The sequence below is a fragment of the Lagopus muta genome, chromosome 26, assembly GCF_023343835.1.
Source record: "Lagopus muta isolate bLagMut1 chromosome 26, bLagMut1 primary, whole genome shotgun sequence".
Taxonomy (NCBI): domain Eukaryota; kingdom Metazoa; phylum Chordata; class Aves; order Galliformes; family Phasianidae; genus Lagopus; species Lagopus muta.
In genome coordinates this window covers 859,561-872,054 of record NC_064458.1, presented here as the reverse complement: position 1 = coordinate 872,054, position 12,494 = coordinate 859,561, and the positions used below count along the sequence as shown (strand labels likewise).

The window sequence follows — 12,494 nt, the reverse complement described above, 5'->3', positions numbered from 1 at the left end:
AACTGGAGATATGAGCCATCAGCTCTGCTGCCCAGCAGCAGCTTGCAAAGATTTCAGCCCAATGTAATCGAAATATAGGCACTCTCAGTCTAACAGCTGTCTTGCAACAAGTCCTCTACCCAGATCTGGCCACAGACAGGCCGTTAATTGTTATGAGCATCACAGAACTCCACACAATTGCTCAGTCTGAGTTCAAGCCACCACAAGGGGAGCGCACGAAAATGAGCTCTGCTGCCCAGCCACCCTCGTTAGCTTAAGCAGCGTAATCCCCGAGCAACGCAGAAAGCCAAAAGAAATGTCATTGTCCCAAACACAGAGCAGTTCTTCTATCACCATGGAGTTTTTCTGCTGAATGTTAATAACACTCAAGAACACGGATACCTCATGGTAAGTCTAAGAAACAAGGTAAAGGTCAATATAACCGATCTCCAGTCCCCACGCACTTACGATGCCAAGCTACACTGCCATTTAGACAGATAGCTCCAACCCCTGAGATCACAGAGCTCCAAAACTGCTGTTGAGAGAAGGGTCATTCACCCTGGCAGTGACCCCTGAGTTCCCCAGAGCAGACAAATTGCAGCTCCAAGCTCTTGCTGCAGCACAGAGCAAGGACTATCTGCAGCTGCTCAGATTCAGGTATTTGTGGTAACGCAGCATGCAGCACTGCCAACAGAGCCTCCACTAAGGGGTTCCTCAGGCAGGAAGAGCAAAGCATTCTTCTCAAAACACTTGAGTCCCTTCTAAAATGTCCACAAAACACAAAGCACTTCCTCTTTCTCAGCTCCTTCCTTTCTACTTTCTGCTGTGATGCCTCTAAAATGTTCACTAATGGCCCCGTGGTCCTTTTCAGTTCTCCTCTGCCCTGGAGGGAGAGTTTCTCACAACACGTGCCCAAGGGCAGCCAGAGCTTCTGCCCCAGGAAGGTTGTACTGACCTTAAGAGCCTCTGAGAGTTCTTCACTTGAGCGTGAGAATTACTGGAGGATACAGGGTGGAGAAAGAGAGCAATTCTCTCATTTCCAAAAGATTTAATCTACCCACAGGCAACCCCTTAGGAATTAAAATGTTCTTCAGTGCCCTGAGGACAGAGTTTGTCTATCAGCCAACGCCGTGCAGAAAGGCCCAAGGAAAAGCAGTGAGAAGACATTTTCCTATGCGTGCCTGCAAAGGCACAGCTGCCATTCTTGTGCACTGCATGCATCTGAAAAGCAGCATCCATGCGGATCCCGGGGGTCCCAACTGAACTGCTGTGTTAGTTGTTAAGGGCTGGGGTGCTCCAGGAATCCTTATGCACAAACCCAGGGTAGGTGCTGAGCTGTCTCATCACTGCATTAGTTAAAAAAGCCTAGAAAGCAGCTTCACCCAGGCAGCAGGGGCAAAATAGAGCTTTGTGAAAAAACAGCTTGTTAAAGTTGACCTAGAAGCCTCCTTTGGGTAAAGGGGTAGGAAATGATCAGGTGGCCAAAGATAACAAGGATAAAATATCGCCCAGCAGGATTTAGTGATCGTTTAGACTGGAGAATAACCAAGCCAGGCCAAGCAGCAGGGTGGGTGAATGGAGCCAGGCAGAAAAGTGAAGCAACCCATGAAACCCATGAGGCTGACTGAAGCGGGGAATCGGCGTCCTGCCAAGGGGGGGATGGGGAGCGGGTGACAGCCAGGCTGGGTCAGAGCAGCAGCGACAGCCATACTCACTCAGGCACTGCAGACCACTTTTATTCCCGAGAGGTTTGGCACACAGCGTGCAGCTGGTGCCACTGGAGAAAACCCCTGGCACAAGCTGGTGCCGATGGACCTCTTTCCAACTCTCTTTTGGCTCCTTTGTTTCTTTCTCCTTCTCTTTTGATTGCTCTTTGTTCTTACCCTGGAAGGAGAGAACAACAGCTCCGTTACACCTTGCACTGCTCAGTTTGTTGGTAAAATCAAGCGGGAGGACCCTGGCACAGAGCAGAGCAGTGCCTCTCTCCCTCACCTTATCCTTCTGCCAGGACCCAGTGACACGGCTCCGCAGGGAACTCAGGCGTCGCATCACCTTCGTGCCTTTCTCTGCTTTCTCACTCTTTCCACTGTCCTCATTCCTGAAAAAGACCAAAACCATCTTACCTAAGGAGAGGATAACTGGCCAAGCACAGTTCAAGGAGATCGCTGATGGAGTTTATCAGGATTGCCTTAGCACCCCATCCCTGGGCTCTCCACCCCCTGGAAGACCTGGTTTAACATCCGTCATTATTGAAAACAAGGACATGAGCCTTTGGATTCTGTCCAGCTCTGGTTTTGGTTGGAGCCATGCACAGTGGGGCCAGTCCAGTCCAGGCTGAGCTGTGGCAGACGCCAATATTCCGTGTGCACCATTAGTAGAGCAGAAGAGCTTTGATGAAGAGGGGCTAAAAATAAGAGTCTGCTCCATGGATTCAAAGTGTGTGGATTCCTGCCCACCTCACTTACTCGTTAGACAGGAACTCAAACCAGGTGAGATTCTGCTGGGAAGAATCACTGCCTTCTTGCACACAAGCTCTCTTTTTCGCCCTGTTCATGGAGAAGACATCAGACACACAGCAAAAGACACAAGAGCAGATCTTTGGAGACGGGCAGAGATACAGAAGAGGTATGTGAAGTGCTACATATTCATGCAAATCCTGCCTGGCTTCACTGGAAGGATATGGTGATTCTGATACCCTCCCTGCTTGACCACTGCGCCCTGCACCTCATCTGAGGGTAGATCCCAGGTAGAACAGTGACCTCCCTGCCCAGATCTCTCTACCAGACACACTCACCCGTGATACTGTTTCAGCTCCTGAAGAACCTGCTGTACTATTAGCCTATGAGGGATAGAGCAGAAGAAAAGCAAAAAATTAGAAAATTTCCTTGCAAAGAAATTCTGCATCCCACAAAGAAACAAGCACTGTTCTACAACCAGCTACTGAGCTGTGCCCAGCATAGAGTGGGATCTTCCTTATGGCTTGTTGATGGATCTCCAGTAGCTCAGATGCACACAAAAATCTGTCATCTCAAAACAGCCAGGACTGACAATACCTACACTTGGTCTGGGGACACATGGTCCTTCTCCAGCATCTCCAGAGCAGGGGGTTCAACACCTGGAACAGAAAACACTCTCAGCAGACACCCTGGTTTTCTGTATCACACCTTCCTTCTCCAGTCTGCATTACACTGAATTCCTGCTTGCAGCTAGGTGATGGGGGCTGGCACCACCCAGAGACCCTCCAGCCTCCCTGCATGGCTTTTCTTCCACTTACTTCTGGACAATTCTCTACATTCGTTCCTAGGATACTGTCATTGACTTGTGTAAGTGGGGAATGACCAATACATGGCAATGAGTCACTGGGGACATATCTGTGCTTAGACTGCTCTGAACTGAGATCAGACTCCAAGTCAGCTTGACTTCATCTGGGTGCTTCTGGGGACCACATGGAAGAGAAGGGCAGAGGCTGTCTAGACTTGCAGAGGCTGCATCTCTGGTTTTATAACTCAATCACAGACAAGCTGAATTCATTGAAAGCTATTCGTGTAGTCTGTACAAACCTTCCACGGCTGAAAGAGAAGTGTTGAAACCACAGGGTGCCTGGGGGGAGGCAGCCTTGCAGGCTGAAGGGATGGACAGTGGCCTCAGTCTCTTCCCATCACCGACACGTTCCTAGAGTAGTAAAAAGTCATGGACATCTTTGGTCCTTTGTGCACCAAGAGAGCTTCCATAAGGGCACAGCCGGCAAGGTGCAAGGCAGGGAATGGGGCTCCGATGCCAAGTGCCAGCAGTCACCCCTGCCTTCCCACAGCCCCCCACCCTGTGTGCCCACCCAGCAGCGCTGCACCCCCTCGCACACTCACCGCCTCCCCTGAGCCCAGGCTGGCCGTGCCGCCGGGTCGCAGTGGCTCTATCTGCACTTTGATCACCATGCTGCCTGCACTGCTGCTCCAGGCTCCCTGCTTCCCCCCGGGCAGCTGCAGGGACACACGAGGCTGTGCACAGGACCCGCTCCCTTTCTCCGCCTCCTCCTGCTCTGGATCACTGCCTCTCTCTGTGGTATCCAAGCTGAACCTAAATCAGCAGAGAGTAAGAAGCCAGCTTAGAAGGCCATCCCATAGTGACAGGCACAGCACAGCCCCTGCCGTGTCCCGGCAGTCCTAAAAGGCCTACAGATAAGCCAAGGAGGGACACCACAGCAAGCATATGGGAGGGGGAATGCCGGGAAGAGTCAGCTTGGACACCGAGAAAACAAAAGCATTTTGTCTGGCTGCCCTCAGCTGGTCCATGAGCTCCTCAGTCACCTGGGATGTCCCATGCTGGGATGTTCAGCAGCTCCTGGGACTCCACAGCTGTCTCACCCTTGTAAGAGCTGCTGCCCCACTGGCTGCAGTGCACCATGGCATTTAGAAATGGCAGATGTTGTCGTTTGTCGACTCACCAGCGTGGCGTCATGTCGTAAATCCTGACCCTCTGGTCCCAGCTTTGAGGAAGGGAAAATAAACCCTCTTCTGGGAAACGAGGGGCAGGGCAACCCCCAGCACCCCATGGCTTCCTGGACACCGAATGCTGCTGCAATGCCAGCAGTGCAGGTACAGAATGGTGGGTAGGGCTTGGTGGAAAATCTTACTCTCTGCAGCAGGTTCTGCCTGCAGCTCACTGCTGCTTTGCTCCCACTGCCAGGCTTCAGGAAGCACTTGCTTAGAGGACAGCAGGGCACGTTCCCCTTCCCTGCCCCTCCACTCACACGTGCTTCATCACTGATTGAGGAGACTGACGCAGACGGCCGCTCTGTGCCACCACTACTTGTGTGCCTGTTGCTCTGTAAACTGTGAATGATCCCCGGCACATGGCCCAACAATGGGTCTGAGAACCAAAGACAGAGCTTGATAAAGGACTGCCAAGATTTTGGGCTGAGATAATTTTAGGGTACCTTATAAGGAGGAGAGATATAAATAGTCATTGCTGGCTTGCACCTAGCTCCCAGCCAGCAGAAGGATCAATATATTTGTCAGCAGGGTGAACGTGCATGCAGGAACCCAAAGCAGAACACTGCAGGCATGGAGCACGGCAGTGATATCAGGCCTGGAAACCACTCCCAGCTCAGCATCAGGCCACACATTCACCCTCTTCTGCAGCCATGGAGGGCAGGGGGACAGAGTGGTGAAGCCCTGGCACAGGATGCACAGAGAGCTGTGTGTGCCCCATTCCTGGAGGTGTTCAGGGCCAGGCTGGATGGGGCCCTGGGCAGCCTGATCTGGTGGGATACAACCAGCACACAGCACATAGTTGGATCCAGATGATACTTAAGGTCCCCTCTGACCAAAGCCATTCTATGATAAGAAAGGTGCTGCCTCTCTTTATCCACTGGAGTGAGCAAAGATCCCTCTGAGCCAGAGGCTGAAGGCTATCGGGGCAGCTGTGCTGTTCAGGAGTCCCCCCCAGCCAGAAACAAGCTTTCCCCAGAAGGGAGGTCCTGGGCCCAAGACCAGGACAAGAGATTTTCCTATTGCCAAGAGATATAAAAGCTCCCTGCTGCACAATCTCTGTCCTTCCCCATCCCACCCAACACGGGCAGTGAGCACACAGCTGCTTTGGGGCAGGAAATCACGCAGCAGCAGTGCTCTAACTCCACCTCAGGCTGCACCATCCTGTGGTATGCACCAAATGTCCCCTCATGGGCTGTTTGTTACCTGCGCTTGCAGTCCACAGGTGACAAGGGGCTCTCCCAGCTGTGCCTCCTAGAGGTAGACATGGATCTCACCAGTGTGGGGAAGGACTCCGAGGCCTCCTGAAGGTCCGAAGCTTCATCTTCCTCCGCAGGACATTCAACAGTGCTGGCAGCTTTGTTCAGAAAGTGGCAGTCGGCCTCACCGTAACGCACCGAGCAGGAGATGGGATTGGAAAAGGCAACATCCACAGACATTTTTCCCAGAGCCCCTGATCTCTCCTCCGATAAGCAAATGGCAGATGCAGCCTGGGGGGCAGCTTCTGGCCGTGCTGCCATCTCTGGCACTGTTTTGTTATCTGGTGGGCTCAGAAGCCCCAGGTCTTTGTAATACTCTGTGCCGTGCAGAGCGGAGTCTGAGAGGAGATCCTCCGTGCTGCTGTGTAAGTCTGCTGCTGGGACGTCCAGCTCTGTGGAAGATGAGTCCTCCTGCAAAGGCACAAAGGCTCATCCTGAGCACAGAGTCCATCCGAGATGCTCGCATACCTCCTGCCAAGGGGCACTTACCAAACATACACATACACATACACTTCCCATGCTGGGGCTGCTCTTCTGCATGGACCTGTCCCATACCCACCCGCTAAGCTTGCTCCAGGGACCTACGAAGGTTGCTTCCACCCTAACACCTCTCCATGCCTCATTCCCACTAATGCTCAGCAACAGGAGCACTGTAACCTTGCATCCCTAGTTAGCTTGGGTCAGTACTCCTTTCTCCCATCCCTACTCCATCACAGACCCTGCTGAATATGGCACTGACCCCTCAGTTTGCTAAGCCCAGCTGCTGCCCTGCATGGTGGTAGTGGAAGGAAAGAGGACACTTGCCTTTTCTTCGGCCATGCTGGTGAATAAGGTGTCATCCTCAGCAATCAGGGATGGGAGGAAACGCTTGGGGCTGTGGTACTCCAAAGCAGAGGGACTGCGGTCAGCGAGCTCCCGTAAGCACGGCTTGCAGTCAGATCCTGCAAGACACAGAGCATCACAGTGTGCCATGGGATGGCCAGGGTCGGCCCTGCACAGAGGGGTGCCATCAGACAAAGCCCTCTGCCCCCTTGTTCCTTGTGCTCTCAAGGATACCAGTGGGCGGTAGGATGGGAGGACTTCAGGCACCCGTGAATCACAGAATCATTAAGATTGGAAAAGATATCTAAGATCAAGCCCAAGCATCGGCCCATCCCCACCCTGCCTCCGACCCCCATCCCCAAGTGCCACATCTCTGCAGCAGTGGAAAAGCGCGGCTCTCCCGATGGCGGCTCGTTCCTCTCCACGTGGACGTTCCCAGCACTGGGTGGGTGTGAGCTGAGTGTGTGCACAGCATCCAGTGCTCATTGAGAAACAAAACCACGGTCTGGCCTCAGTGCGCGGCGCAGAACATCGCCCAGCTGACTGCAGCACATTCCTATGCAGCGAGACACAGTGTAAACCTTCGCCACCATCTGAACCATTGCATATGACTCATGGAGGCCTTTTATTCTTCTGAGATGCACACAGCTGAGGGGAGTGGAAAGAGGCCAGGCTGCCGGCTGCAGTGCAGGGCTGAAAGCGTGGGGAAAACAGCGAGAGGTCGTGAGTGACCGCATCTATCCAGTAGGAACAGAGATGCATGAAACTGCTAGAAACCCAACGTACTGCAGGAAAGTGAATTGTAAAATTGTTAATGTGACGAAGATCCTAACAAGAAGCCATGCATTCTCCTGCAAGCTTTAATGCTGCATGACGCAGCCTGCAAGTAAGGAGTGCAAGGTGCCAGAGCCCAGAAGGCAGCGAGCGCCAGGGAGAAGCTGGAGGTTTGGGTCTGCAGGCACCAGCTGTTCTGTGTGAAGCAGTGTTCGTGCATTCAAACGTGTGCAGCTCTTTAAAGGGGCTTTAAGTTGTACAGCCGAGAAAACAGCCCAGTAAGGCCTTGTTTTAATTAAGAGTGCCTTAGCTGTAAGGCTGGTTAAGGGTCACCCAGTGAGCGTTACCATCACTTTCTGATTTCCCCTCTTCAGATGGCAACCAAAAATCAGAGTGCTGGCCAAGCAGTGCACGTTCTGACACAGCCCCCAGGGAAGCTGAGCAGCCAAAGGCATTGGTGGGTGGCAAAAGCTGTTGAACCCAGAAATGGGCTGGGATTGAGACCGGGGTAAGCTGATCAAGGGGAGCAACCAGAGGGCTGGGAGGTGTGAGGGGGTGAGGACAAATGTTTCTTCTCTAGAAGCACAAGGAGGGAAGCAGGAGGAGGCTGCCTGCTGTCGCAGTCCCTTGCAGCCTCAGAGAGAGGAGCAAGGCCTGGAAAAGCAGAGATGGAGCTGTGAGAGCTGGTGAGTGCTCAGCCTGACAGAGGCCAGAGCCCTGCGGGTTGAGCTGAAACAAAGGGGTGTTTTCCTGCAGGGTGGGTCGCGGCCGTGCCAAAGCTGGCTCCACACCAGGCTCCATCCTGCAGTTCTGAAGTGGGTCCCTGGATCAGAGTCAGCTCCTCGGAGGCCTGGAAAATATTCCCTGTGCCGTGCAGAGCTCTGGCTTTGGCTGTGATGTGCCCTGCAGTTGATGCCCCCCACAGCTCCACACACAGCTCATGTCCGTCCCCCCTCCCCCCCCCCCCCCCCCCAGGCACTTCAGACACTGCTGTTCAACACACGATAAATCAGGTTTGCAGCCAGTGGCAGTGAGCGCAGCACAGGGACCGTTGGGCACCGGCACGTGGCTGCGGCACTGGGGACACCATTTTAGGCAATGTGTGAGAGCCACGTTGGATTCTGGCTCCTTGCATTTAGGTCCTCCGTTGGTGACCCTGGGCTGCTACCATGCAGGGAGCCAACGCTTGGGCACAGGGATCTGGTGGAGGGGCTCTTTGGGAGAACGCATTTTCAAGCATCAGGTTATGGCAAAGTGAACAAGGAAGGAGCATACAGGAGCTGGGAGCATCCCTGTGTCTGAGATGGACGTGGTCACCCCTCTACCAGCAGGAAGGGCACACCCCAAGGCCCTGCCTGGCTGTTGGAAGGATGCTGCTCCATCTTGCTACCGCAAGGTGCTTGGGGAATGGCCCTGCAGCTCCCTGGCACAGCCAGGCACCTGTCTTCATGTTTCCTCTGCTGAAGCTGGAGATGAGATGACAAAATGACACTTCCAAGAGCACATGCTGTTTGGTGTAGGGGAACATTAAGCAGATTAGGTATTGCAGTTGCTTAGTTCGCCTCTGGCCAGGAACCATAAAAGGTTATTGCTGCAGGGAGCAGCTTCACCAGAGGAATTCCCAGGGCAGAGCTGGGGACGAAGCATTGCACACGAGTGGGGCAGTGCTGGGCTGGACTTTGCAGAATGTGGAGATGCTGGGCTTCTGCCTGGGGAGGAAGGAAGTGGCGACCAGCATCCCCAGCACGCAGCAGTCTGAGGCAGTCTTGGGGTGTTTGGTGCCACTGGGACAGTGGGACCCAGCAGCTGAGTCCAGAAGGAAGAAGAAAGCAGAACAAAGCTGGGCATTTCCCAGCAAATGGGGATAGAGGCTGCTGCTAAGCTCTGAAGGCATCACAGATAGGAACAGAGCAGCATTTGGTCCCCCTGGCTCTGCCCCGCTGGCCCAGCACAGCCCCACGGGATGATCAGAACGAGAGGGGTGTTGAACTGCAAAGAAGTGCTGAGCTCACTGTGCCAAAATCGGATAAAGCGCAGCACTTTGCCCGCGCCGGGCCCCAGCTCATCGTGTGCTGGCAGAGGTGGGGATTGGCTCATGCGACCGGGGCTGAAGGAGGGGAGAAGATAAGCTGTCCAATGCTGCAGCAGGCTGCACAGCAAGCAGCCTTATCGCTACCTTTGGGACCTGGTGCTCCGGGCACGCGGGGCCAAGCGACTGGGGAGGCAGCTAGGGGGGCTCAGCAGGGCTGAGAGGGGTTCGCAGCCCCCGATCTCCTCCTGGGCACAGTACTGCCCACGCATTGAGCTCAGGACAGCTGTGCTGGGGATGCTCCTCAGAGCAGTCGGTACTTGTGGGCACTGAGGCTGATGTATTTTGCACAGGGAGCCTGGTTGAGCCTTTGCAGTGAGCCCAGCACGGTGTGGAGTGCCCCAGTGCAGGGTTGGGGGCTGCTCCTGCTCCAAACCAGGCAGTTTGGAGAGAAAAGCAGTGATGTGTGTCTCAAGCTCTAATGCCACACAGATAACTGTACCCAAAAGTGTTGGGCCTAGGGCAAAGTTTGCAGTGAGAACGGCAGTGTCCAGCTCCCCTGGGATCATGGACATCTCCTGTTCTGGGGCTCTCCCCTCTCCCTTTTCAAGTTGCAGTTCTGTGCAGCAATGAGGCCAGCTCACACGACCACTGGATTTCCCATCCCAAAAGCCTCCATGACCTGGCCCAAGGCTCCTCAGCCCATTCTGAGGCTGAAGGAGCGTTTTGCCCAACATCTCCTGGGACACCAAACTGAGCACACAACACGAGGCTCAGCCCTCGGCCGGCAGCACGCAGACAGCTGCCTGAAGGCTCTGGGACCTCCGGCTCGCTGGCAGCAACAAAACGTATTTATTACAAAACCAGAAGACTGATATTTAACCCATTAGCCAGCGCACAAAGGCATTGACGTGCCTTGAGAAGGATCCGCAGCGGAAGGATCGGCAGAAACTGACACGTAAGCAGCGTCCCCGCAGAGAGGAGCAGTGGGCACCGGCGCTGGGGGGACCCCGAGCTCCCTGCTGTCCCCTCCGCCCCGCTCGGCTCAGCCCCCTCTCCCCACACACACGCTGTTACCTCGTTTAAAGGACCACCTCTTCTTCCAGCGCTTGGAGAACGACGGCCAGGAGTGGTTGAGCAGTGAGTCCGACATTGGGGCACCCCCTGAGCCCCACGTATGGACAGCCCTGAGCCGGAGAGGACGGCACAGAGCACAGCGGAGCTCGGTGCAAGTCTAAGGCAGCGCTGCAAGCTGCAGCCCAGGGGCTGCCAAGGGGGGAGTGGAGCAGCCAAGTGTTTTGTCAGAAGTATCAGCTGATGGGAGCTGCAGCCAGAGAGAAATTCCTGCTCTCCGGCGTTCCCACCTGTGTGACAGCTCTGGGACTTCCTGCGGCGGAGGCTGAGGATTGGTGACCCCACGGCACACAGAGCCCTGGAGCGCTGGTTGATGGATGCAGGTGGAAGCAGAACACGTGCACCCAAACCTGCCCCGAGCTCCCTGCTCCACCCTGTCATCTGGAGCCACTCTGAGGTCAGTGGGAGCCAACTCCAATCTGCCCCCAGACACCAAAATCCCATTTTGCTGTTTCTGAGCCCCATTGCCATCAGCTCCCCCAGCACAAACTGGCTCCAGGCTCTGCTCCCAACCCCTCACTGTGCTGACAGAGCCTGATTTCACCCTTGTGCTGCTGCTGGCCTGCAGGACTCTCTCCTGCTGTGCAGATTGCAGCCTTGCAAGGCAGAGCCTCTGGGGCTTGCTTTGGGATGGTGTCGCACAGGGGTGGATGGCAAAGAGCATTTCTCCACCCAGCTGCAAACCCCAAAGCATCGCCTCCCATGCAGCTATAGCAGGGATCCACCCATCACTTGGGGGCACAGCCACAGGGGGCTCAGAGCCCAGTGCCGCCCAAAGGGAACCAGGAGCTCCCTATGGGTTAAACCCCAACCTCCCGGCGCTGGGGTGAAGCTGCTTCCGCACAGAGCCTCGAGGAAGCCGCGCAACAGCCCTGAGATGGAGCTCACACAACACACCCTGGAGGAGGACAGCAACTCACCCTGAGGGCTGCGGGCATCTCCAGCAATGTCCCCGCACAGCACAGCCGCACCCCGCAGCCCGGATCCTGCAGGTGCACCGCGAGCAGCAGCCCCTCATTGAGGAAGGAAGATCCACACCGCCGGGCGGCTCGCGGGGGCCTTGGGCTGCACCGCTTCACCGCTTCCCCTTTCCGAAGGCGCAAACAAAACCGCCGCGCCCATACCACTGCTCCTTCGATGGTGGCCCTATGGCAGGGGATGGGGCCGTGGGGGTCCGGCTGCCCCTTCCGGAGTCGTGCACCCCAAACCGTGTGGGGTCCTGGGAGCTGCTGAGCGGTGCTGGGCACGGCGACTGCGGTTGCAGCAAACGGCTTCCTGTTCCGTTCGGAGAAGAAGTGCTCTGCGTGCTCTGCAGTGTGAGCCCAGCACACACAAGCTGTGCCCATGGCTCCTCGCACCGTGGGCTCCCAGGGCTGTGTGCTGGCAGAACCCCGTCCCAGCAGTCCCTGACCTGGTACTGAAGCAATGGGAGGAACCAAAGCACAGAGATGATGGCGGCGGCCGTTCGCTCTGTGCCACTGAGCCCCACGCACGCACCTCTCCCTGCAGCCCCATGCACACGCTGGCCTCAGCCAAGCCCTAATCAGAACAAGATCAGCTCACACTCCAATTACTCAGAGACCGCAGCTTTGGCAACGCTTGGGATAGCAATTACCCCGTGCTCCAGGAAACCACAAGAGCAAAGAGGAATTAAGGTTTCGTTTCTCTAAGTCCACAAGAGCGCAATGTGTCACAGCAGGGCTGCTCAGACACCGGGCCGATGGGAGGGACAGCGCAGTGACCCCAACCGAGTGAGGATCAGAGCTCATCCCCTCCATCCACAGTGGCAGACGTGGTTTGGGGCTGAGTGAAGCGGCGCACCTGGAGGAGCGATGAGGGACACAGACATCAGCGCCCGCCCGCATCGCCGCCTGCAGAGCTCTGCGACAGCAAGGCCACGCTTTGTTTGCATCCCCTGAGAGCAAGCCTGTGTCTGGAGATGCAATTCCCAGACATTTCCGAGTATGCTCCTTTCTCATCGCTCTTCCAATGACAGAACTCCAGATGGGC

General features: G+C 55.5%; 1 protein-coding gene across 6 annotated transcripts in view; it reads right to left on the bottom strand.

The window, feature by feature from the left end:
• ARHGEF18 (Rho/Rac guanine nucleotide exchange factor 18) overlaps nucleotides 1–11,754 on the bottom strand; it is a 42,295-nt gene extending 30,541 nt beyond the window's left edge. For 4 of the 6 annotated variants that reach the window (XM_048927223.1, XM_048927224.1, XM_048927225.1 and 1 more), the window contains exons 1-10: nucleotides 10,428–11,754; nucleotides 6,530–6,666; nucleotides 5,673–6,136; nucleotides 3,843–4,053; nucleotides 3,540–3,651; nucleotides 3,037–3,094; nucleotides 2,774–2,818; nucleotides 2,445–2,525; nucleotides 1,972–2,077; nucleotides 1,695–1,863 (exon numbers count right to left, since the gene is read on the bottom strand). In XM_048927223.1, the coding sequence (XP_048783180.1) occupies nucleotides 1,695–1,863; nucleotides 1,972–2,077; nucleotides 2,445–2,525; nucleotides 2,774–2,818; nucleotides 3,037–3,094; nucleotides 3,540–3,651; nucleotides 3,843–4,053; nucleotides 5,673–6,136; nucleotides 6,530–6,666; nucleotides 10,428–10,503 (1,459 nt within the window). In that variant the 5' untranslated portion in view covers nucleotides 10,504–11,754. The remainder of the gene's footprint in view (nucleotides 1–1,694; nucleotides 1,864–1,971; nucleotides 2,078–2,444; nucleotides 2,526–2,773; nucleotides 2,819–3,036; nucleotides 3,095–3,539; nucleotides 3,652–3,842; nucleotides 4,054–5,672; nucleotides 6,137–6,529; nucleotides 6,667–10,427) is intronic. The other 2 variants (XM_048927228.1, XM_048927229.1) reach the window with 2 other exon arrangements.
• Between the last annotated feature and the right edge of the window lie 740 nt (nucleotides 11,755–12,494).